General features: G+C 44.9%; 1 protein-coding gene across 4 annotated transcripts; it reads right to left on the bottom strand.

The window, feature by feature from the left end:
• Window positions 1-902: 902 nt before the first annotated feature.
• C15H19orf38 (chromosome 15 C19orf38 homolog) lies at window positions 903-23,829 on the bottom strand. 4 transcript variants are annotated; one of them, XM_035141269.3, is made up of 8 exons: window positions 23,698-23,829; window positions 20,135-20,458; window positions 17,090-17,143; window positions 16,742-16,834; window positions 13,136-13,160; window positions 12,403-12,446; window positions 11,187-11,224; window positions 903-1,207 (listed from the first exon to the last, which is right to left on the bottom strand). In XM_035141269.3, the coding sequence occupies exons 1-8, from the start codon at window positions 23,744-23,746 to the stop codon at window positions 1,190-1,192; spliced, it is 645 nt and encodes a 214-aa protein (XP_034997160.1). In that variant the 5' UTR covers window positions 23,747-23,829; the 3' UTR covers window positions 903-1,189. The 4 variants fall into 4 exon arrangements, with proteins under 4 accessions (XP_034997160.1, XP_034997159.1, XP_088514970.1 ...); XM_035141268.2 differs by lacking the exon at window positions 903-1,207 and adding an exon at window positions 10,418-10,889; XM_088658844.1 differs by lacking the exons at window positions 903-1,207; window positions 23,698-23,829 and adding exons at window positions 10,418-10,889; window positions 21,984-22,115.
• Window positions 23,830-24,815: the final 986 nt, after the last annotated feature.

The raw sequence follows: 24,815 nt of genomic DNA, 5'->3' as shown, positions 1-24,815 counted from the left end.
CCCCCCCCCCTTTTCCCTGACAGGGACTCAAGGCAGCTTGTGGATAAAATGGGAACAGCTAAAAACATAGAAAAGGAAACAATCATAAAAAACCTTTTATTCATTAATAAAATAAAATCATATATAAATATTAAAAAACTACGGTAGTCAAGCAATTAGGAGCGCAAAAGAGGTTTCTTTCCCTTGCAGTGCTTTTCAAATAAACTGCACTGCCATAAAGAAGCGGTGGCAGCAGCCGGGGGATTATTATTATTATTATTATTATTATTATTATTATTATTATTATTATATTTACATGCCACCCTTCTGACTGGGTTGCCACAGCCACTCTAGGTGGCTCCCAACAGAATATTACAAACACAATGAAACATTAAACATTAAAAACTTCCCTAAACAAATTCTTTCGAGAAGTCTTGTCATCAGCTGTAATGGGACCTTCAGGTTGATTCCATCAGTGGTGTCTCCGAAAATTTTTACACATCACTTGGGAAGACACGTCCTTCCACAGTGGGGACATTGGTTTCCAGGCAGGAGTTGATCACGGTGTGGATTTGCCAAGCGTGCCTTCCTCGTTTCTCCCTTGCATCGTGAGATAGAGTTTCTTCGAAGCCCATGACACCTTTGATAAAGGCTGTTCTCCAACTGGAGCGCTCGCAGGCCAGTGTTTCCCAGTTGTCAGTGTCCATACTACATTTTTTAAGATTTGCCTTGAGACAGACTTTAAACCTCTTTTAGTGACCACCAGCAATACGCTTTCCATTTTTAAGTTCAGAATAGAGTAGCTGCTTTGGAAGATGATCATCAGGCATCCGCACATGACCAGTCCAACGAAGTTGATGTTGATGAATCATTGCTTCAACACTGGTGATCTTTGCTTCTTCCAGTACACTGTTATTAGTTCACCTGTCTTACCAAGTGATGTGTAAAATTTTGGGGGTGTTTGTGTGCATCAGAATATGCTTCTCATTTTCACTGAGACAGAAAACAGCTTCAAAAGATTATGCTGAAGCCAAATACATCAGCCAAGTTGCCTGGTCCGTCTTCTGCCACCATACAGGTTGAAAAAGTAGGTTTTACGCGGGAAAGGGAAACTAAGATGCAGAGGAAGAAGGAGCACAGCTGAAGAACGCAGAGTCACCACCGCTGTTGTCACCAGAGCTCAGAGCCACCTTTCTTGGCATCAGATGTCCTAGACCTCGCTCACTTCCTAGCAAGGCAAACAAATAGAATTTTAAATCCAGAAACACTCCATAATAATGGCACCTTCTATCTGGATTCAAAACTGGATGCTGCAGCCTACAAACTGGGAAAGAGAGGAATCTCCACGGTCCCTGCAGCCCAGTTTTTGTGGAGTCCCTTGCTTCGGGATGCTGCAATGTTGTGCCGCATCCCGAAATAATTTTGCTGTGAAGCAACTCCACTTCCATCCAAACTGGTTGCTATAAGAACCTTGTCAAGGTGTCAAGGCCGGCTCACCCATGAGGCAAGGTGAGGCAACTGCCTTGGGCAGCAGGATCCACAGGGGCAGCAGATATGGGTTCCAAGGAATGCATCACCGGCTGCTACCCCAGTGGCAGCAATGGCTATGGCATGCTCCTTAGAAGCTGGATGAGATTCCTTTTTGGCAGTGCCCAGAGCCATAGCTATGGTAGGGGCTAGTCAGGTTTTTTGCTCCAGGTGAGGCCTACAGAAGGGCAACATTCAGGCTCCCAGCCATGGGTGTAGCCAGTATTTTTGTTGGGGGGGGGGCAGGCCTTTGGGGGGCATTTTATTAGGGGGAGCAGAACCTCAGTTAGCTATATCTTTTTACTGATTTTGGGGGGCAGCTGCTCCTCCCTGCACCCTCCTTGGCTCCTCCCATGCTCCCAGCCTTTGTGTGTTATTACACAAATGTGCAGGGGGGGGGGAGAGACCTGGATCTTTGACCTGGGTGAAATAAAGCCTAGTTTCGCCCCTGGTCAGCCCCCACAATCCTGCCTCTGTGGGAATGTTCAGGAATGTGGATGAGGAGATATTGTTTAATATATCCTATCCCCGCTTGCGCTAGCAAGCACAAAACTTTAGCAGAGTAAAAACATTCCCCTTTTGCAAAATACACAGCAGAAGAACGTTTGCGCAGGCTTGATTTAAGCCACTAAAATAAAGTGTATTTTCCTGGTATTTCCCCTTTTTCCCTCTTAAAAGAAAAGACACAACACAATGCTCTTAAAAGTATAAAAGATGTTTACTTACAAGCATCTCGAGGTACAGCACACTCAAGAGGTAGACTTGCTTAGTTAAAAGGTAATATATACATTGTGAAGTTCACTTATAAGAAGTGAGACTCCATCTCATCTCTCTCTCTAGGCTGGAGGCCTTGAGGGAGAGACTCACTAAGATGTGTGTAGTCCAAGAGGTCTGGTCCAAGAGAGGGAAAATGGCTGTTTCCTTCAGGATTTATCTGCCACTTCCTCAACTCATTTGCATGTGAAGGAAGAGGAAACTACGCTTAGTCATATCCTCCTCCTCAGTCCTCCAAGTGGACTATCTAGGGATTGTTGTGACTTGACTGCACTTAACCCTTTGCATCCCACAAACCCCTTCTCAGGCAATTCACAACATACACAAAAACATACATAAACAACTTTAATCAACCACCCAAGAGTCCCAGCTTGCCACGAAGATCCTGGAACTTCTCTCTTGGCAGGGGCTTTGTTAGGACATCTGCAGTCATCTGGTCAGTGTTGCAGTAACACATTTCAACAAGTCCATCCTCGATCACCTGGCGTATGTAGTGGTACCTGACCCCAATGTGTTTGGTGCGTGCAAGGAACTTTTCACTTTGTGTCAGCTTCATACTGCTCTGATTGTCCTCCATCAAGCTGACAGGTCCCTTCCTTGGCACGCCAAAGTCCTTCAGGAGTTGATCCAGCCAGGCGATCTCTCTGCAAGCTTCCGAAGCCGCAATGTATTGGGATTCTGAGGACGATAAAACTATACATTTCTGTTTATAACTTCCCCATGCAATAGCTCCGTCCCCATACATAAAAACATAACCACTGGTGGACTTATAATCCTTATTATCCCCAGCCCAATCCGCGTCAGTATACCCAAGCAGTTTAGGGTCTCTGACGGCTGGCAGTTTTAATTTACAGTCCATGGTTCCCTTTAGATAACGAACAACCCTCTTAACACCAGCCCAATCATGCTCAGTGGGACAACTTACTTTCCTACTTAGGATCCCCACTGCACTTGCCAGGTCAGGTCTGCATGTGGTAACCAAATACAAAAGTTTGCCGACCGCTGACCTGTATTGCGTGTTGTTTGGCAGCAACTTCGAACCTTCTTGATTCTTCAAGAAGTCTGTGGCCATCGGTGTCGCAACTGGGTGTGCATCCTGCATCTGCATGCTTTCAATCAGTTCAGTTATCTTTTGCCTTTGGCTGAGTAAGAACGATCCATCCTCTTCTCTCTCAACTTGAATTCCCAAGTAGTATTTCACTTTTCCTAGTTCCTTGACCTCTACTTCCCTGTTGAGGTGTTTGACTATGTCTTTATAGTCCTTCTCATTTGACGTAGAAATTAAAAGGTCGTCAACAAAGGCTAAAATGTACGAAAACTGTCCATCCCTTTGTTTGGTGTACAAGCACTTATCAGCAGTCCCTTGCTTGTACCCAAGCTGCACCAGCATCTCATGAAGTTTCTGGTTCCAAGCCCTCGCTGCTTGCTTCAAACCATAAAGTCCCTTCTGCAGCTTGCACACTAGATGTGCCTCATTTGGTTTAATGAAACCTTTGGGCTGCTTCATATAAATCTGCTCAGAAATTTCGCCATGAAGAAAGGCTGTCGCAATGTCAATATGGTAAACCGACATTTGCTTAGATGCTGCAATACTTAAAAGTAGTCTGACACTGCTGTATCGAACTGTCGGTGCAAACACTTGATCGTAATCCTCACCATACTTCTGGGAAAAACCTTGTGCCACAAGCCTAGCTTTGTAGCGTTGCACCTCCCCTTCTGAACCCTTTTTAACCTTGAACACCCATTTACTTCCAATTGCTTCCTTACCAGGAGGTAGTTCTGTGAGTGTCCAGGTCCTGTTCCGATGAAGTGCATCTATCTCCTCCTGAGCAGCTTTCCTCCAGAGACTGGCTTCATCTGGTGGCATCCTCTCTATCTCTTCCCATTTGGAAGGTTCCTGTGGAGACGCCGACCTTGTAAGGTAGGACAGCCGTAATGGTGGAACACCTCTGTTGGTTCTGGATGAGCGTCTGACCTCTGGTCTTTCGACCGCATCAGCTTCCTCATCCTCCTCCAGCAGTGGCATATCCCCATACAGCTGCTCGTCATCATCTTCGTCTCTGGTGCTGCCAGGGGCCTGGACCTCCACGTCTTCTCGGGTGTCACCTATAGGGGGTGCTACGACACTAGAAGTTGGATTAGTACTTTGTATTGGTTCAAGAGGATAAAATACAAACTCCTCACTTGTTGGTTCCAGACTTGCTTGATCCCTTTTGCTTGGTTGGGCCATCCTTGTCGACTGGTTCCGCTGGTTCTCTGAAATATTAAGCTCATATACACCGTCCTTTAGTGTGCCCTGAGCACAAACTTCATCATGCTTAGTCACAATACATTGCCCTTTTTCAAATGTAATTTTAAATCCTTTCCTGTCCAAACTGGAAACACTCAGTAAGTTGCAATTGAGTTTTGGTGCAAACTTAACTTCAGTCACTTTTGTATTAATTGTCTCATAATCTACGTGGAATTGCAAGTTCACAGTTCCTGCACCAAATGCCTTTACAATGTTGCCATCAGCAATCTCAATTTCAGAGGATTCATCATTATTAATCTCATTAAAATACTCCTTTTTATAACAGAAATGAGAACTCGCTCCACTGTCAAGAATCCACTTATTGCGCTTATTTTCACGATTCTGGACAGCTAGACTCCTCTCCTGCATCAACATGGTTTGCTCACGACTCCCCTTCTTAATGCCTTGTGTTTTTGAGGGGTGGGATTCAACTTCATCCCCATTTGAACCCTTGCAGTTCCTTGCTATGTGGTTTTTCCCATTGCATCTAAAACAAATTATTTCTCTAGATGTCTCTCTGGACTTTCCAAAATGCTTGGATGCATAGCTGCTATCCTTCCTCCTTGGATTCCTTTCTTGAGAATCAAGGCTATCTCTGCATTCCTCTCTTAAATGGTTGATAAGCTCATTAAAAGTTAAATCCTTTGTGTGATCCATTATACTTTTAAATGGAGCAAACGTAGGTCCCAATGATGCAAGCATAAACGTTACTTTAGTCACATCATCAAAGGCTCTGGGAGTAAAGGCAATTCTTTGAACAATCTCAGAAAAATTCTTAAAATGCTCTGTAAACTCTTCTCTAGAATTCATCTTCAACTTGAGTAACTTATCCAACAAATATCTATAGGAACTCTCTGTAGATTGTGCATAAATGCGTTCAATGTCCTCTAGGATCTTAGATGCATCATCTTCAAAATTTATCATCGATAGATGCTCATTCCTCAAACTGCTCAAAATTATGTGCTTGGCTTCATCATTTTTAATACTCCAAGCTTCTATCTTGGCTAAAGCTTCTGCATCGGTTCCTGTAGGCTTTTCTTCCTTAATGGCCTGCAGAACACGCCTAGCAGCAAGATAAACTAAAATGCGCTGCTTCCACTGCACAAAATTATTGTCATCCAGCAGCATAAAACTTGGTCTTGCCTCACTACCAAAACTGGAGCTTGCCATCTTAAAACTTCAAAAATTTCCAAAATTTCCAAAATTCAAAATCTTTCAAAAATCAAAATCAAAATCTCAAAAATCTCAAAAATATCTTCACTACCTCTGAGCTTTCTCAGTGCTGTAAACTCTGAGGGAGGGGAGGGGTAGTTAATCCCCCAAGCACACTGCAGAACAAAGAGACCATGTGCTCAACCAGGAAACTCTAACTGGAAAAATCCTACACAGCTCAAAATCACAATCCAAATCAATCCTTCAAAAATACACAAAATACGCAACTCTGGGCCGCAATAACCCTATGTGGGAATGTTCAGGAATGTGGATGAGGAGATATTGTTTAATATATCCTATCCCCGCTTGCGCTAGCAAGCACAAAACTTTAGCAGAGTAAAAACATTCCCCTTTTGCAAAATACACAGCAGAAGAACGTTTGCGCAGGCTTGATTTAAGCCACTAAAATAAAGTGTATTTTCCTGGTATTTCCCCTTTTTCCCTCTTAAAAGAAAAGACACAACACAATGCTCTTAAAAGTATAAAAGATGTTTACTTACAAGCATCTCGAGGTACAGCACACTCAAGAGGTAGACTTGCTTAGTTAAAAGGTAATATATACATTGTGAAGTTCACTTATAAGAAGTGAGACTCCATCTCATCTCTCTCTCTAGGCTGGAGGCCTTGAGGGAGAGACTCACTAAGATGTGTGTAGTCCAAGAGGTCTGGTCCAAGAGAGGGAAAATGGCTGTTTCCTTCAGGATTTATCTGCCACTTCCTCAACTCATTTGCATGTGAAGGAAGAGGAAACTACGCTTAGTCATATCCTCCTCCTCAGTCCTCCAAGTGGACTATCTAGGGATTGTTGTGACTTGACTGCACTTAACCCTTTGCATCCCACAGCCTCTAGAGCAGCCTCTTGGCACATAGGTGGCGCTGTTCCAGATATAGCCCTTTATCCCCCCCCCCTTGTTCTTGTTGCAGATCTTCACCCACCCCTTCTTCCTGCGGGGTGAGGAGGCCGCCATTTTGTGGTTGGCCTCAGGTGTCAAATGTCTTTCGCTGGCCAAGAACCTTGGCTTGCGAGCTCTCCAATTGGAGAACAGCCTTTATCAAAGGTGCCATGGGCTTTGAAGAAGCTCAAACTCAGGACGAAAGGAAGAAATGTGCTAAGAGGGAAACACGTTTGGCAAAACCTTACTGTGATCAACTCCCACCCAGAAACCTATGTCCCCACTGTGAAAGGACGTGTGGATCCAGAATTGACCTCCACAATCACTTACGGACTCACTGTTAAAACCATAATAAAAAAATTCTTTCCAGTAGCACCTTAGAGACCAACTAAGTTTGCTGTTGCTATGAGCTTTTGTGTGTATGTACTTCAATCTCCCAGGACATTCTATACAAGATCTCAAAGTAGCTGTCTTATTACAAAATAATTTCAGAAATAGACTGGAAAGAGAAGTTGCTGAACGGCAATTTATCACCAAACTTAAAACAATGGAGAAACCTGGTCTAAATAAAGACATTGGATTCTTATCTCATTATACACGATAAAGCTATCTTTAACCATCTCACCACTTGCTTTTCCTATGGGACCAGTCGTAAACAGTCGTAAATTTTTCCTGTAAGACCAAATGCAGCCATAAACAGTCCGGCCCCTCCCCACCCTCTCACCATATGTCGGGATCTGGTGACTTCTGTTTCAGTGTATCTGAAGTGTGCATGTTGCTCATACCAATGACAAACTTAGTTGGTCTCTAAGGTGCTACTGGAAGGAATTTTTTTATTTTGTTTCTTCAAATTAAAACCATGTTCATGGAAGACAGCCTTACTCGGCTACGAGTGATCGCCAAAGAAGAAGTAGTAGAATACTAAGTTTTCAGTGTTTGGGCTTCCTTTGTTTCCTCCTCCCTCCGCATCCTTTCCCCCTTCTATGACATGTCTTTCTGGGCAGAGACTTGAGTTATTTTCATCAATTCGTAAGCCCCTCAGGGAGCTTTTCTGGCTGAAGAGGGGTGTCTGAATGGAGTTTGCAGAATGTTGGGCTTTGACTCTTGGACAAGGAAGGCCACAAACTGCTCCCTTCTGCTTCGCCCCTCTGTTGTGGTGTCCGTTTCCAAAGTCCTGGGGCAGGATACTTGTGGGAGATTTGAGGACAGAGATCTAAGACATCTTTAGAAGAGTGCTGTACTTGAATGGTGGGTGATTGCTGCTTGGGCAAGTGTTACCTGTCGTGCTTGCTCATTTTCCCTCCAGAAGACTGACTCACAGCTCTATAGATGGGGAAGTAGAGCTGTGTAGCTCCTTGCTACATATTTATAAGTGAGCTGTACAGTCCTTTCCTGCCCTGTCTAATCTCCTGGTTCAGGTTATCTCCAGCTTCTGGCCCCATGCATACAAACAAAATGGGTCTTTTAAAGCCAGCCGGTTTTGAAAATTAATTTAAGTGATTACCACTAAAGCAAGCAACAGAAGAACAGAAAACAAAACTGATTAATAAAAGCAGTAAGAGTGAAAAGGAATTTAAAATGTTTCTGTTAAAAAACGAAAACGAAAAACCTTTACAGAGATGCTGACTGTTGAACTATCTGTTGCATAGATGGGGAAATGGGTTTGCTCTGCACAACAACAGAAATTTACCAGCCAAATACAAGACATGCCTGGCAGTCTTACTCCCACATTTTTGTGGGAAAGAGAGATTCATGAGGGTGCTCTCTTTATGGTTTGGTAGGTATACATGTGAGGACCAAGCCTGGTAGGAGGAAATGGGTCTACAGTATTTCCTGAGGCTTACAGGTCCTTCAGGTCTGATCCAGACTGCAAGGCTATGAAGGGGGAAATGGAGGCTAAACTGAGGGTGTACAGTATGTGAAAATTTATTCTCCCGTATCTGTGGGAAGTCGAGATTTTGTAGGGTTTGCTAGATTCAATCGGAGGCAGTGTTAGGGCAGAAGAAGCAACTTTTTGTAGATGCTTATACACCTTCAGGACTTCTAATGTTTCCGAGCATAAGTGTTGGTGCTGACCTTTAAAGTCCTAAGCGGCCATGGCCCAGTATACCTGAGGGAGCATCTCCACCCCCATCGTTCACTGAGGTCCAGCTCCGAGGGCCTTCTGAAGTGAAGCTACCGGGAACTAGGCAGAGGGCCTTCTCGGTAGTGGCATCCGTCCTGTGGAATGCCCTCTCATCAGATGTCAAGGAAATAAACAACTATCTGACTTTTAGAAGACACCTGAAGGCAGCCCTGTTTAGGGAAGTTTTTAATGTCTGATGTTCTATCGTGTTTTTAATATTCTGTTGGGAGCCACCCAGAGCGGCTGGAGAAATATATCATCATCATCATTATCCTGAGAGACAGTTAGGTGTATTTGCCTCTCTGTGTGACTCTCTCAAGAAGTGCATGCTGTCTGAGAACATTTGCATTTATTCATTTAATATCCCACCCTTCCTCCCAGAGGAGCCCTGGACAGTAATCCCTGCTGGATTAAGCCAAAAGCCCATCTAGCCCAGAACTCTTTTCACAGCAGCCGACCAGGTGCATACAGGAATCCTGCAAGCCGAATCTGCTCATAAGAGTACTTTCTCCAACTACAACTCCCAACAACTCGCATTCAGAGGTGGGCTGCCTGCAATAGTGGAAGTAAAACACTGCAGTGGCGGCTGGTGAAAGGCGGCTGGATGGTTAAGTCCAGTCAAAGGCGACTATGGGTTGCGGCACTCATCTTGCTTTCAGGCCGAGGAAGCCGGCGTTTGTCCACAGACAGCTTTCCGGGTCATGTGGCCAGCATGACTAAACCGCTTCTGGCGCAACGGAACACTGTGACGGAAACCAGAGTGCATGGAAATGCCATTTACCTTCCCGCCACAGTGGTACCTATTTATCTACTTGCACTGGCGTGCTTTCGAGCTGCTAGGTTGGCAGGAGCAATTGATAGGCACACCTTCCACAAATTTGTCCCCAGAGTTCCTTAGCCACTGCTGGCAATTCCTGTGCGCAGGGTGCAGCGAGGCAGCAGGGCGGCCTTGGGTCCCCAGGGGCTGCTGGACTACAACTCCCATCATCCCTAGCTACCAGGACTAGGGATGACGGGAGTTGTAGTCCAACGACGTCTGGGGACCCAGGTTGAGAAGGGCTGCAACAGGGTATGGCAGCAGACTGGCAGTAGGGAGAAGCACGATCTCCAGTGTTTTCTCACCCAAATCCAGAGCATACCCCCCTGCCACCGCCGCCACCCCCCACCCCAGAGTGTTGTTCATGTTGTTGCCTGTTGAGGGAAGGCAATTGACTAATTTACATGTATGCAAATTTAGGATCAGTAGTAACCATCTTAGCTGGACCGAAAGACCAGCCTGCCTGATGGACCAGTTTGCCTGGCCCGGCAGAGGAAGAGTTGCAAAATATTATGCAAGCCACTGCAGGTACCAGTTTCTTCTCAGGAAGAGCTTATGCCACAAGAAATATGTTCATTAGTCTTTAAGGTGCCCCAGAATGCACTATTGCTTTTGATCCAGGAAAGTTATTCTGAATTTCCCAGTGTTTTTGGAAGGTAGAGCAAAACATTCGGTTGCAGGCACTTAAAGGAAGTCTGAGGATATGTGATCCAAATGCTGCTGTTTTCAGCAGAATAAAAACAAAAACAAAAAAAAACAGTTCTTTTTGTCTCAAACATGCAAATGTGCAGGCAATGGCATTATTTTTGAAGATTAAGTCACCCAGTTTTTATTCATCTCTTTCCAGTCTTGCCACAGTCCCAGAGCTGAAGAACTCTCAAAGCTATTTTCATCCTTATTGTTCCCACTTTTCCCAAATCAGGAATTCCAGAAATGAATTAAATCAGTGCAGCATCTTCCCCACCTCCACATGACCCATGTTCCACATGTGTGATTGGTGGTGGAAGAGTACTTAGAAAGGAGGCTCTGGCCAAAAACGCTCAATGAACTCTGTTTCTGTTAATGATCTGAGAGGAACAACTTGCAGGGTATTGATGTAAGGGAGGAAGATTATCAGAGAGACCCTGGGCCGTGTGATCAAGTGAAAGGTCATTCTGAACCTCCAAAAGTAACAAAATCTGGCTTTTCCATAGAGCAGCGGGATGAAAGTCTTGTACTCGTGGCTGACGAGATCCCAGCACCGTGGTTCTCTATAGCTTCCTGGTCTGTTTTCTTGTGAGATAAAAATGCCAAGATGGAGATAAATTAAGGAGACAAAAAAGGCTAGAATGGGGAGAGCTAAACCATGAGGATGAGCTCTACATAACAGCCAAATCACCATTAAATTTCTCTCTCTTGTGATACGCTGGATGCCATAACATATATCCTTGCTACCCAGCTCTTTTTGTGACTGCCTTAGGGTTATTCCTAGCCATGGAGAGACTGCTTTATAATAGCCCACAGACTCTCTGATCTCAATTCCTAAAAGCAACTAGATTCCAACTTCTGGCTCCCATGTTAACAACTTACCATTGTAATAGTGTACACGGAGTTATCAAATGATGTCTCTGCGGAAGAAGCAGCGTGAACAAGGTTACTTGATAACTGAATGAATTTTAGTTACACAAATGTCTTAACATCTAAAAGCAACCAAGCAGCACTTGCAATATCTTATTTTCATTGACCATGTGGGATCACACAGAATCAAGGAAGTTATGACATGTAGCTGTAAGATTATCAACACCAACTCTAATTCCTTTTCGGTGAACTGATGGGTATAATATTGGTTGTTCTTTTGGTGGGAAAAAAAGGAAAGAGGGTGGAAAGCATTCAATACAAATGAATTAAGAAGTTATTCTGTCCCTCCCTTCTCTCTGAAGTCTGGACCTTTCCACTCACTGTCAGCACAGCCACATAACGTAGGAACAAGATTTCTCTTACAGTAGTCTAGAGATGCTAGTACAGTGGTACCCCTGGATGCGAACGGGATCCGTTCCGGAGCCCCGTTCACAACCTGAGCAGTGCGCAACCTGAAGCACTGAATCTGTGCATGCTCGCCGCGCGATTCAGCACTTCTGCGCATGCGCGTGACGTCATTCGATGCTTCTGCGCATGCGCAAATCGCCGAAGCCAGAAGTAACCCGTTCCATTACTTCCGGGTTCGGCGCATTCGTATCCCATGGTGTACGCAACCCGCAGCGAACATAACCAGCGGTATGACTGTAATAGGAATGGAACACAGTATGCCCACATCTCCCCCTGTTTGTAGAGTATGGCTTTGGGCTGGAGAGAACTTGTTTTGCTAAGGCAAAGCTTTCTTTTTCTGGGCATTGGGCCACCAACATGAGCAGCAGTCCTTTCCTCCTCTGTTCCTGGCTTTGTTTGCTTTTAACTGGGCCAGACTCGTTTTTCACCTGTATTTCTTCAGTTCCTGGTGTAAATAATACGTTGCCAATGATAAGCAAGCCATCACTTTCAAAATCTGGGTTGTGATGCTAAGTGAATGGGCTCCTCTCTTTCGCGTGCCAATGAATATAAAGTTGCAGAGCCCTGCTCAGGAATAAGAGCACAACCGATATCCTTGACCCCATTGCTGGGTCTTGTCCCAAGCTCAGCATTCAGGTGGTATTTGTGACCACTGAACTCTCTAGGCTGATGCTTCACCTGCCTCTGATACACAAATGCAATCAGAAGGAGCCACGGAAAATGTGCTGTCACATGTCCTTGGCACTTACATTCAACATACCTGTAGTGGGGTAGCTTGTTTCTGTCCAGCAGGAGTCCAGTACCCTAAGCAAATAAAATATGTATAACTAATGGGAATATTTTGCAATTCTGCAGTACTTGTTAGCTCTCCCAAAAAAAAAAAGCTGCTGAGAGTTACTGCCTACATTAGTTTCCCGCCAGGCTAATTTATCCTAATTTATCAGGTCTGATTTATCCTTTCAGGCACAAGGACAAGACCCTATTTCCTGGGTCCGTTGTATAGACAAGTGGATTTCAACGAGAGCAAGCTCTGCCCTCTGCTGCATGGTGCGTGGTGATCGCTATAAGCTCTTTCTAGGACAAGAATTTAATAAAACCCCTTTGTGTTCCATGCTGCTTTTCCATTGTGCCTGGATAGCTCAGTTGGTTAGAGCATGGTGCTGATAATGCCAAGCCTGCAGGTTCGATCCCTGGACAGCTGCATATTCCTGCATTGCAGCGGGTTGGACTGGATGATCCTCAGGGTCCCTTCCAACTCTACAATTATTTGATAGTCGCCCCTTAGCTGGGGAAAACTTTCATCAAAGCAAGCCCCTCAGGGAAAACATCCACAAGGGGGAAAGCTACTCTCTGCCTCTGCCCCGATAATTCCCTACTCCAGCCAGGCACAGGTCTGCCCCGCTGCACCCCCGACTTTCAGGACACATCGGAAATGTTTCACCTCGACCAGAGATTTTTTTGAAAGTCCATAAGTGGGGGTGACCTTCTCTCACCTTTGCTTCTTTCTTCTCTCTTTAACTAGTAAAATGGGAAGAAACAAAAGGGAAGTATCAGAAAAGGAAATGCAATCCTGGCATTATTAGGTACTCTGACGGTACAAAGTCCCTACTGCTTGTGTCCAGCTGAGGGCTGCAATTTTAGCAACAACAATAATTTTATATCCCCCCCCCCATCTGACTGGGTTCCCCCAGCCACTCTGGGCAGCTCCAAACAAAAAAAATAGTAAAAGCACAATACAACATCATACACTAAAAACTCCCCTAAACAGGGTTGCCTTCAGATGTCTTCTAAAAATCACCTAGCTGTTTATCTGTTTGACATCTGCCGAGAGGGCATTACACAGAGTGGGTGCAACTACCCCAAAGGCCCTCTGCCTGGTTCCCTGTAACTCTGCTCCTTAGAGGATTTCAGTCCTCCTTATGAGGCTGATCTCCCTTTAAGGGAACTTATTAACTTTTATATCATTTTTGGCGAGCCAGGCAGGAGACTTGGTAACCCGGGATTTTGAGGGTGCCGGGGACTGAGAGCCCAAGCGCACCCAGCCTCTTGCAGGGGGACTTATCCTTCCTCGGCGGACCCTGAATCCTGGCTTTAACTGGGATCTCCAGCAGGACCGGCCAGGGAAAGCAACGGTGATCTAGCCGGCTGAATTGGAGTTTTTATTTTTATTTCCTTGTCCTTCTGCCTTTCTTCAATTCTGCAAAATTGCGGAGAATAAAGTCAGTGCACTTGCGGAAGTGAGTATAAATAGGGACCAACAGTGGGGTGGGCTACAATCTACAGCAACCATTTCTCTAAAACTTTCCTATCAAATACCTAAAACCCGTACCTTCTCTAACCCTTTCTTGCTCATATGTCCCTAGCCCTTCGGAGTGTTACCCAGACTGGGATATGCGAGTGAGTTCACACTTCAACTTATCTTTCACAACACCCAAAATCCTTCAGAGTGGCCCAGATTACGGATGTCTGTGACTTCTTCCTTTCCTTCTAAATTCTATCAGCCGACCAAGTCAGTTGGAGGGCGTAAATTAAGGTAACACTTCTTTTATCCACACTGAACTATAACTCCCAAACTCTACAATTCCCAGGTGCAGCCGCACCCCTGCCACAGCAATCTTTGTTAGAGATGACTTTTGACCAGGGAACGCAAGGGCACCTGCTAATTTCCTTCCTTTTCTTCTTCTGAGTTCCGATCTGGCATTGCACTGTGCAAGCGTCCAGTAGGACTTAGAATATTAGCATTGTAAGAGGCAGGGAGGTTGCTGTCAATTTCTGTGCGGGAGGGTACCCATTTTCCCCTTTTCGGAGAGTGTCCATTTCCCCTTTTCTGGAGAGTGTCCATTTCCCCATTCGGAGAGTGTCCATTTCCCCCATTCGGACAGTGACCAGATTTCCATTGGTAGATTTACCCAAAGCCCAGTTGCTGTGATAGAAATGGGTGCACCCGTGCCCCTCAGTCTCCCTGTGGGAAGGAAGCCCAGGTGGTGCTTACTTCCCTCCTGGACGTTTTCCATCTTAAAATAATAATAATAATTTGAAGCAAGCTTGCTTCAAAAAAAATTGTGTAGAAGAACCATGTTTGCAGTCTGATCAACTCAAACATGGCAAATATTGGGAGGAAAGAGTTGTAACTTTGAAAATGTTTGCTCAAACTTTGAAAATATTTTGAAACTTGAAAATGTTTTACTTCATAAACTCTAGCTATAAGTGGATAAGAGATGTACTCAAGGTTTAGAAGTTTAGGGGATTTGTGTTTAAAATTGACCACAACAAACCGATAGGGCACCAGCTTGCAAAGGCAATGGGGGCGGGGTGGAGAAATGTCACACACGTGAACATTTTGCCTCCCTCCCTAAGCCGGACAGAAGCTTCCCGGGCTTTGGGAAGGAGGAGCCATGCCTCTAATAGGATGCTGAAGATGCCTGCCTCCTTCCCAAAATCAGTCAGGCTGGGGGAAGGTCGCAGGAGGGCTATTGGACCCTGTTTGAAGTATCATGCCTCCCTCCTAAGCAAGATAGAAGCTTCCCAGGCTTTTAGAAGGAGGCACCAGACTCTAAGACTTAAATACTCTGATTTACCAGGAACATTTGGGGGACTGGCCTAGTCTGCCACGTCCACCGACCGCACATCCCCACTAGTAAGAAACTGTACCTAGTGTTTCCTGCTACAGTATAGGATCCTTTAGCACAGGCGTCCCCCCCAAACTGTGGCCCTCCAGATGTTTTGGCCTACAACCCCCATGATCCCTAGCTAACAGTGGTTGGGGAAGATGGGAATTGTAGTCCAAAACATCTGGAGGGCCGAAGTTTGGGGATGCCTGCTTTAGCATTTCTGAGGCATTGCTTTCCATAATCGGCTGGAAGTGGATTTAAAATTGTGTTTCTACATGGCAATTAATAATAGAACTTTATTATCTAGTAATGCTTAGCCCCATGGCCAGAACACTGCTATAATATTTACTCAGAAGTAAGTCCCATTCAGCAAAGGTCCTCTTCAGTTTCCCCTTTAACTAGAAGCTTCCTCTTTGCATCTTCTGTCCCTATAATAGCTTCCGTTCAGTGGAACTATGGCATTGCAAAATTGTTCCTTAATTAGTCAGTTCCTGTTCACTGCTGGAGTGGGAGCTAATTACTGGTCTCTTCCTGCAGCTAAAGTTTTTTTTAAATATAAATTTGTTTTTAAATGAAACAAATATGGGGAAAATACACAATAAAGGAAAAAAAGATGCAAAAATAAGTATTCACATATTCTACACGCATACACAGACAAGGTACCGTAGCAGTGTTGGTCCATAAGGAAAAAAACCTCAGAAATCTATAGTTGAATGATATCTTTATTTGGACCAACCAAAATGTCCCAATCTTGTGGCAAGCTTTTAACCAGGAGAGATGTTACAGGAAGCAAGGGATAAGGAGGATGATACTAATATTCATTTTCTTTTTAAACACACAGTTGCAATTAAATAAAACAGTGCTTTTTAAAAAAATAGTTATTTCTTTGGCTGCAAAGAGGAAACCAGTAATTAAAATATTCTGCCTCTCTGCATAAAAACAGTAACTGATTAATTCAAGGCCAATGACAAACGCCGGCTCCCTCGGCCTATAGAGCGAGTTGAGCATGCAACCCCAGAGTCGTCCGCGACTGGACCTAATGGTCAGGGGTTCCTTTACCTTTAGCCCTAGAAAGCTATAATAGTGCTATTCCTGCTCATACTGTATATTATTACTAAATAAAAACATTGGTCTGCAATGGGCTGATAATGATGTCATCTGGACTCTCCATTTAATTACCTCCAAGTATGGTAATTACCTTTCAGAGCAAAGAGAATACAGTATAAATCTTTCAGATATTTTACAGCTAAAGGTTGTCTAGTAGTATAACCCCTCATCCAGTTTTCCATCACCGTTGCGTATCATGCACTCACGGTTAGGGACTGTTTTGGCAAAATCTTTGTCAAGTAATATACCAAAAGGCCACAAAGTGAAACAGGGTCTGTAGGAAAGTCCTAGAGGTCTCCAACCTAGGCTAGGCATCATCCTTATTGGCCAGTGCCCTTAAACAGGAAGATTAGACATATTCATTTTCTGAATTCCACATACAGCGTCTCAATGCAACCGCGGCCACCAGCAGGATCACAGCCAGAAGCAGTACTCCAACCACACTCAGGACAACAGGGAGAACCCAGAATGGTCCTGGAAATGGAGGAAGCAAGTCGGCTTCAGTTAATGCAAGAGAACAAAACAAGAAAATACAAATCTACTTTTCTGGAGCGTGGAGCATGTGTGTGTGTGTATTTGTCCTCTTTCTCTCCCCCTTTCCTGCCCCAGGTAGGCTCCAAAAGGCCTTCTTTCGGCTGCACTTCCGTGCATCTTTCCCCAAACATTTCCCCAGGGGCTCTCTGACATGTTTCCCAAACGCTCGCTGCTTATCTTCCCTTTAGCGCCTACCTTTTGAATCAGATCTCGGCTGAGCTGTTGGAGGAAAAGTGGTCAAGCTGGATGCTGAAAAAGAAAAAGGAAAAAAAAAAGAGATGACCGGGCAGCTTTTCCTTTTTGAGAGGAATGTATAAATGTAAAAGAAAAGTGGTTTGCTAAAATCAGTCATCTTCCCACCCCTACAAGAGCCAAACAATGATCTCCAGGAACAGAACAAAGGGTGCTTCCAGGTAATTAAAAGATCCAGTTTTTCTGTGGGCACATTTGGTACATCAGCTTCCACATACTCTGGCTTTTTTCAATCATGGATTGTAATGATCTCAGGCAGGCAGGCAAGCCCCGATAAGAAGTAAGGACTCTCCGGCAGTTTTATATATGTTTATTTACAAAAAAAACCACACACATCCAGAGCACGGTGTCTCACCTGCTCACTTTGACGATAGTTGGTCAGTCTGAATCTTTGCCCCTCCCACAGCAGGAAGGGCACCAAACTCCGGCTCTTCCCCTATTGCCCTTCCGTTATCCTCTGATCTTATCCAGTCTCCTAGAACGGGGACTGAGAGACTGGCCTTCCCCCTCCCAGTAGCGTAGGAAGATGGAGGCAGCGAGGGTGTGCCGCCCCGGGCAGCACAATCCTAGGGGCGCCATCGTGGCTGCCCCACGCCTGTGCTGGGCGCCCCGCCCCTACAGGCAGCACGCCCTACCCCAAAAACGCGCACACCGCCCCCAAAATGCGCGGCACGTCCCTGGAGGCAGCGCGCCTGCCCTCCACCACCCCCCGCTGGCGGAGCATGAAGCTCCGCCACTGCCCCCTCCCCACTTTCACTTGACCCATTCTTAATCCTCTGCTTATCTGCTGATTGCCTAGCAACACTCGGGCTGCCTCCTAACTCTCCCGCTTCTCGAGAGCTAGCAGTGTCTTCTTCGGGAAGGGGTGGGGGTCGAACTGCCCCTTCTCGGCTCTGTCAGCCAGCTCTCATCTGCAGAGTCTGTGATTCTCTGAACATATTCCCAACCTTTTCCCTATAGCAATGACTTTCCAAGGCTGAGGCACGCAACACTGATGTGGCAGAAGAGGATGGAAAGTGTGGCGGGGGAAGATTCAAGAATAAGCAAAGAAGCATTTTAACATTTCAGTGCAGTATAGTAACCAGGCGTGTCCAAAGTCCATTTTGGGGGCCCGCTGGTCAGTTGAATCCAGCCCCTGTGGCAGTTTATTTCCTGGGGTAAAATCCTTTAAAAAGCTCAACAACTTTGGAGTAAAATCATTTTAAAAAGGTCAACAACTTCAATCCTTTTAAAAAAAACATAGTATGTAGACCAGGGCTTTCCAACCTTTTCATGCCGATGACACTTTTTAGACATGCATCATTCAGTTTTCCTAGCAAACCGGAGGTTAAACTAACCCAGGCATCCCCAAACTTCAGCCCTCCAGATGTTTTGGACTACAATTCCCATCTTCCCCGACCACTGGTTCTGTTAGCTAAGGATCATGGGAATTGTAGGCCAAAACATCTGGAGGGCCGCAGTTTGGGGATGCCTGAACTAACCCCTTTCCAGCCCTGGGAGGAGCACAGGGAGCGTTCACACAACACACCTAAACACTGCAGCTTGTTGGGCTGTGTGTGTGATAAAGGGGAACCATACTGTGGTGAAGGCATCCTCTTCTATTTGTCCCCGTGTCAGTTTCAGCTTGTTGGTTAGTTTTTCTAGTAAGGCTGTTTCCCATACTATTTGGTACCATTGGTCCATGCTTACTCCTGACAGGTCTCTCCAATGTCTGGTTATGACGTTTCTGGTTGCTGAAAGTAGGTGGGTTATGAGGTCTTTGTGGTATAAATGGGCATTATTATCTTGGAAGATGTTTAGTAGGGCCAATTCTGGGGTAATTTCTATTACTTGTTCGGTTATTTTACATATTTCTCGTATGGTTGCTGCCCAAAATAATTGCATTTTGGGGCATTCCCACCACATGTGGAGGTATGTACCTGTGGAGGTGCATCCTCTCCAGCATTTTGGTGAGGTTCCTGGGCATATTAGCGCGAGCTTTCTTGGTGTTAGGTACCACCTGCAGGTGAGTTTTAGGGTGAGTTCTTTTCTTTTCATTGATATGGATTTAAAGGGGGGGTTTAGACCATTCTGGTCCATTTATAATGACAAAAATTTACCGCCAGCATACTAATCAGTATGGCTAACCTGACCCAAAACACCCACCCACCCCACTCACACATGAAAACAAAGACCACCATAGCCAATCACAAATGAACAACCACACCCTTGGCCAGCCCCAATCTCTCTCACCACCAAAAAACCCACAAGCGAATAAAGGAGAACCTACACAAACAAAGCTGACATAAAGCCCTACATATATTAAGCAAAACAGAAACATCGTCACCTAATCCCACCCCCATCCACCCTCCCACCCCCTACCTACCTCGTTTTCCCTCTTTCTTCTTAGTGTCTTAACAAATGAAACTGATTTGCAAAAATGATACATGTAAAAATATGAGAGTCATTGCACACACCTTTGTAATTCAATAAATCTTTAATAAAAAATACTTTAACAAAACAACACTGTAGCTGACCATACCTGCCAAGTTGATGTCAGAAATAGCATACCGGAAGTAGCGCAGCCGCCATTTTGGAACTGGGCGGAGCATGCTCAGAAGTGACTTTTGATGCTGCTTTGCCCAGTTCCAAAATGGCCACCGCGCCAGAAGTCGCACTGCAGCCATTTTGGAACTGGGCAGAACAGCATCAAAAGTCGCTTCTGAGCATGCTCCGCCCAGTTCCAAAATGGCTGCCGTGCCAGAATAAACCGGGGAAAAACAAAAAAACCTGTTTTTTCAGCTAGGAACAGCTGGAAAAACAGGGATTTCCCGGGGAAAACGGGAGACTTGGCAGCTATGCAGCTGACACACTAACGTGTCAGGGCACACAGTTTGGAAAGCTCTGGGGTAGCCTCTACAGCGGGGTATGATGCGGGTTATGGCTTGCAAGCAGTGCGGGTGCAACCAATCCCCCAAAATGAGCTCATCTAGCTTTGATAGCACTCACCTTCCACTGTAATCTCAAGGAGGTTGCTAAACTCAGACGGTTTCAACCCACTTCCATTGTAGACGCCAAACCGGCACTTGTACTGCCCTCCATCACTGCGAGTGATGTTCTCCAGAAGGAAAGTAACTTGGTGCTGTGCTTCTGCGGCAGGCACAACCTGCAGCGGATCCGCATGGCTCACCTTGAACAAATAAAACAAGGCATCCTTGTACTGCCTGGGTGCCAAACAAGCAATCTTAATGGAGTCTCCTTCGTTGAGTGTGCCGGAAAGCATATCCAGAAAAATAAGTGGAGAGGGAAGAAGGCTGGAAGCCACCAAAGAGCCTGAAACAGCACAATGGTAAGAGTGAGGTTTCAAAGAAATCAATAATGCAGTTTTATCAGTAACGAGGTTGTACTTTCAAAAGGCACAGTCAAGTGATTGTACAAGTAGGATGAATCTGCTTAAGCAATGCTAGTCTTTTCTACAGCAGATGTGGTATAGATGTCCACCTTGTCTTGATCAGTTTTTGTGAGCTCTCAAATCTTTTAAAACAACAACAACAACAACAACAACAACAACAACAAAAACCAGCCATAAGTTGTGGTCAAATTTTCAGAAAATTCAGAGCTGGTGTTCTTAGACTAGGTGGGTGGGGTGGGGTGTTTCCCCCCCTGTGCTTTCAGACTGGCTGTCTAGTTAAGGCTGTTTCCACCTTGGGCATTTACTGTGAAATAACCAGCCTTTTTAGAGGACATAACATAATTATCAAAACAGTACCATAGCTGTCAACTTTCGGATTTGAAAATAAGGGCTCAGCAGCCTCACCTGTCCCGGGGACAGTCTACGGTATATCTAACAATCCAAGATAGCAGCGGGAAACGGTGCTGGAATAAGGGAATTTCCAGCAAAAAAAAGGGAAAGTTGACAGCTGTGGCTTAGAAAAAGGGAGGGTTGGCAGCTATGCAAAACACTCTGCCCCAATATTTTTCCTGTCAAGCTTCTGTTGTCACCCTGCCTCCAAGCTCAGAAAACCCAACTTTTATGTATCGATAAAAACCTATTTCTTTTCCCTTCTTTTTCCAATCCTTTCACTTTATTTGCCCACTACATTTTTTCTATCTATATATATGTAAATGTAAAAGGGGCATGTGGGTGTGTTTCCACTTTCCACCGAAACTGCTTGACCGATAGCGTTCAAATTTGCACACAACATGCCATGCTTCTGTGAGAGGCAGCATATACTGTTTGCGTAGACAGATGTCACACCTGCGCAGCGTAAAACCCCCCAAACCCTGTGTTTCAGAACACACAACTCACCCAAAAGTGCATGCTGGGAAAAAGAAGCCAGAAGAGGTTGCAAAACAGCACCCTCTAGCGGCTGCTACACTGGTACTGCAGCTAGAAATCCTTGCGGCTACACTGGTACTGCAGCTAGAAAACCTTCCCTCTCCACAGCACCTCGGCTCGCCTTTACAGACCAGGCCGAATTAGGCCGAATGGAGGTGGGGACTCACATGGGTGGGTGGTTGGGGGGAGGAGGGGACGGAATAGGTGATGGGTCAGGACAGGGTGGGAAAATATCACAGGGATGAGCTGGGGGTGGGATGGGGAGCAGGATACGTCATGGATAGGGACAGGGTGGGGGGAAACACAGGGATGAGCCACAGCAACACGTGGCCGGGCCAGCTAGCAAAATATGTTTGGAAATGACTTGCCTGACACTCAAGCCTTTCTCCTACCCTTTGCTCTGAATGCTGCAGCTTCTCCTTTCCAACAATTACTACATCAGAGAGGCCTGTGCTTGCCCTCCTTTTCTGTTCAGGTCTTCAAGTTAGAGAAGCAGTACAGCAAACCAATAGACCCCACCTGGAGTCCTGCGTCCCGTTCTGGGCACCACAATTTAAGCAGGATATTGTCATGCTGGAATGTGTGCAGAGGAGGGTGACCAAGTTGATGAAGGGCCTGGAAACCAAGCTTTATGAGAAGCGGTTGAGGGAGTAGGTATGTTTAGCCTGGATAAGAGAAGATTGAGAGAGAATAGGAGAACCATTTTTCAAGGGCTGTCACGTGGAGGATGGAGCAAGCTTGTTTTCTCCTGCTCTGGATGGTAAGACTGGAATCTATGGCTTCAAGTTAAAAGAAAGGAGATTCTGACCAAACATCAGGAAGAAATTTCTGGCAGTAAGAGCTGTTCGACAGCAGACGGTGGTGGGTTCTCCTTCTTTGGAGGTTTTTAAGGAAGAGGTTGTCCATCTGTCAAGGATGCTTTAGCTGAGATTCCTGCATTACAGGGGGTTGGAATAGAAACCACAGAACCTAGGGCTTGCCAATCAGAAGGTTGGCGGTTCGAATCCCCGCAGCGGGGTGAGCTCCCGTTGCTCGGTCCCTGCTCCTGTCAACCTAGCAGTTTGAAAGCATGTCAAAGTGCAAGTAGATAAATAGGTACCGCTCCAGCGGGAAGGTAAACAGCATTTCCATACACTGCTCTGGTTCGTCAGAAGTGGCTTAGTCATGCTGGCCACATAACCCAGAAGCTGTATGCTGGCTCCCTTGGCCAGTAAAGTGAGATGAGCGCCGCAACCCCAGAGTCATCCGCGACTGGACCTAACGGTCAGGGGTCCCTTTACCTATGGTTCCTTCCAATTCTACAATTATACGATTCTAACCATTCTATAATGAAACTGCACAGCAGAATCCGTTCAGCTCCGCCACAAAATTGGCTACATATGATGTTGTTGGGCCCCTGGGGGCCAATTTGTATTTCTTCCCCTTATGTTGTGAATGCCGCAGAGCAAAATTCACACTATGCTTGCAAGCTTCTCAGCTTCTGAAATGAGCAGTAAACCTACTTTGCCCTTCTTGTGCTTCTAACATAGTTTTAAGAACCTATCCAAATTTTGGCCTTAGGGAAAAGCCTTCCCTATGGCTTTTTAATATTTATAAAACACTAGTTATTTAGAAAGTTTTTTAAAAATATAAGAAAAAGTATTGATGTTTTGCATTAATGTTTGGTCAAAACATCATCATCATCAAAATTATATAAACAGGAATCATATGAAACATGATAACTAGATATGGTAATGCATGGTTTTGTGCTCTTGCACACAAACCTAAAAAAATTCCCTGAAACTGTGCAACAGGGCACTATCCAAAATTGAATATTATAGAACACTATCAAAAATTCTAGCCTGCTTTGTTTACTTATGACCTCTTTCCTTATCAGATATGAATTTGTTGTTTAGGCCACAATTGTGACTCGTGTCTTCGTTTAGCCCCGTTCCCTCTTCTAATCTTTTTTTTTTTAAGAGCATTGCAGACTGTTTAACATCAAAGAATGTTTCCTCACCTTCACCCCTCCTCTTTGTAACAGATCTTCTTAGAATCCCACCCAATGGTTTAGTAAGGCCAAAGCCTACTCCAAAAGTCCACATCTGTGTAACATTGACAGTAAGTTGCCTACCGTACAAACTAGCACCTGGTTAGTTTCCCCTCCTTTCATTTTCCCCCCTGTCCCTTTGGGGTAGCCGTCAGAAAGTCCTTGCACAAAAGAAGGCGTAAAAAAATATAGCAGAAAACATACCAGCTAGCAGAAGAAAGAGAATTTTCAGATCCATGGTTTTGTGGAACATTTTGTATCTTTTGTAAGCAGAGATGGAAAAAGCCAACTGTTCATTGCAAATTCCTTGCAAGATATGAAAGAACAAAAAAAGAGAAGACAATTTGCTTAATGTGGAGTTTCACCACCTAAGGAGGAAATTGCAATATGCCCAAAGTTTCAAGACCTTTCAACTTCCTGTTGCAAATATGACTTTATTGTTTCCCTCTCAAATCCATTGCCACAAAAAATGCACAAAACTTGGTTGCTTTGTAACTACAGTGGAACCTTGGTTTATGAACACCTTGGTTTATGAATTTTCGGTTTACGAACGCCGCAGACCCATCTGGAACGGATTAATTCACTTTCCATTACTTTCAATGGGAAAGTTCACTTCAGTTTATGAACGGTTCAGTTTATGAACAGACTTCCGGAACCAATTTCATCCATGCTTCGGGTTAAGTACGCTTCGGGTTGAGTACTCTGCGGACCCGTCTGGAACGGATTAATCCACTTTCCATTACTTTCAATGGGAAAGTTCGCTTCAGTTTATGAACGCTTCAGTGTAAGTACTCCGCGGACCATCTGGAACAGATTAATCCACTTTCCATTACTTTCAATGGGAAAGTTCGCTTCAGTTTATGAACAGACTTCCAGAACCAATTGTGTTCATAAACCGAGGTACCACTGTACTGTAATACAGTAGCTACCCCATTGTAATGAGTGTCCTGTCTAGCCCTGCAGAACCCAGAGTGCTCCCTGTGACAATGAAACAGGGTGGACAATTAGATAGACTGCCATGGGCAGAGATCCAGCACTGGTTAGAATGCACAACTATACCTCCCATGTGGCATTAATGGCTGGATTTGTAAGCAAAAAGAAAATGGGAAGGCTTTCCCCATTTGCCTCCCTTACTGCAGAGGAATATTTCAGGTCATTGGGAGAGTCAAAATGACTTCAGGATTGCCCTCCTGTACTATTTCAGGCACATAGCTTATAAATTTAGTTATGTGTGCATTTATGAATACTTATTCTATATTTGAGACCTTTGAATTCTTCTAACACCCGGAACCCAGGAGATAAGTAACCATCTGAAGGTAGTT

Source organism: Zootoca vivipara, chromosome 15, assembly GCF_965207765.1.
Source record: "Zootoca vivipara chromosome 15, rZooViv2.hap1.1, whole genome shotgun sequence".
Taxonomy (NCBI): Eukaryota; Metazoa; Chordata; class Lepidosauria; order Squamata; family Lacertidae; genus Zootoca; species Zootoca vivipara.
Note: the sequence above shows the minus strand (reverse complement) of the source record. Positions and strands in the feature narration are given on the sequence as shown.

What these genes read in the sequence shown, in the direction of transcription:
- C15H19orf38 (XM_035141268.2), bottom strand. Translation starts at nt 23,746, where the DNA reads ATGTTCCACAAAACCATGGATCTGAAAATTCTCTTTCTTCTGCTAGCT. An exon ending in GAGAGAAGAAAGAAGCAAAG is followed by an intron (nt 12,447 to 13,135) that starts GTGAGAGAAGGT and finishes TTATTTGCTTAG; the next exon opens with GGTACTGGACTCCTGCTGGA. An exon ending in AACAAGCTACCCCACTACAG is followed by an intron (nt 11,225 to 12,402) that starts GTATGTTGAATG and finishes CTTCTTCCGCAG; the next exon opens with AGACATCATTTGATAACTCC.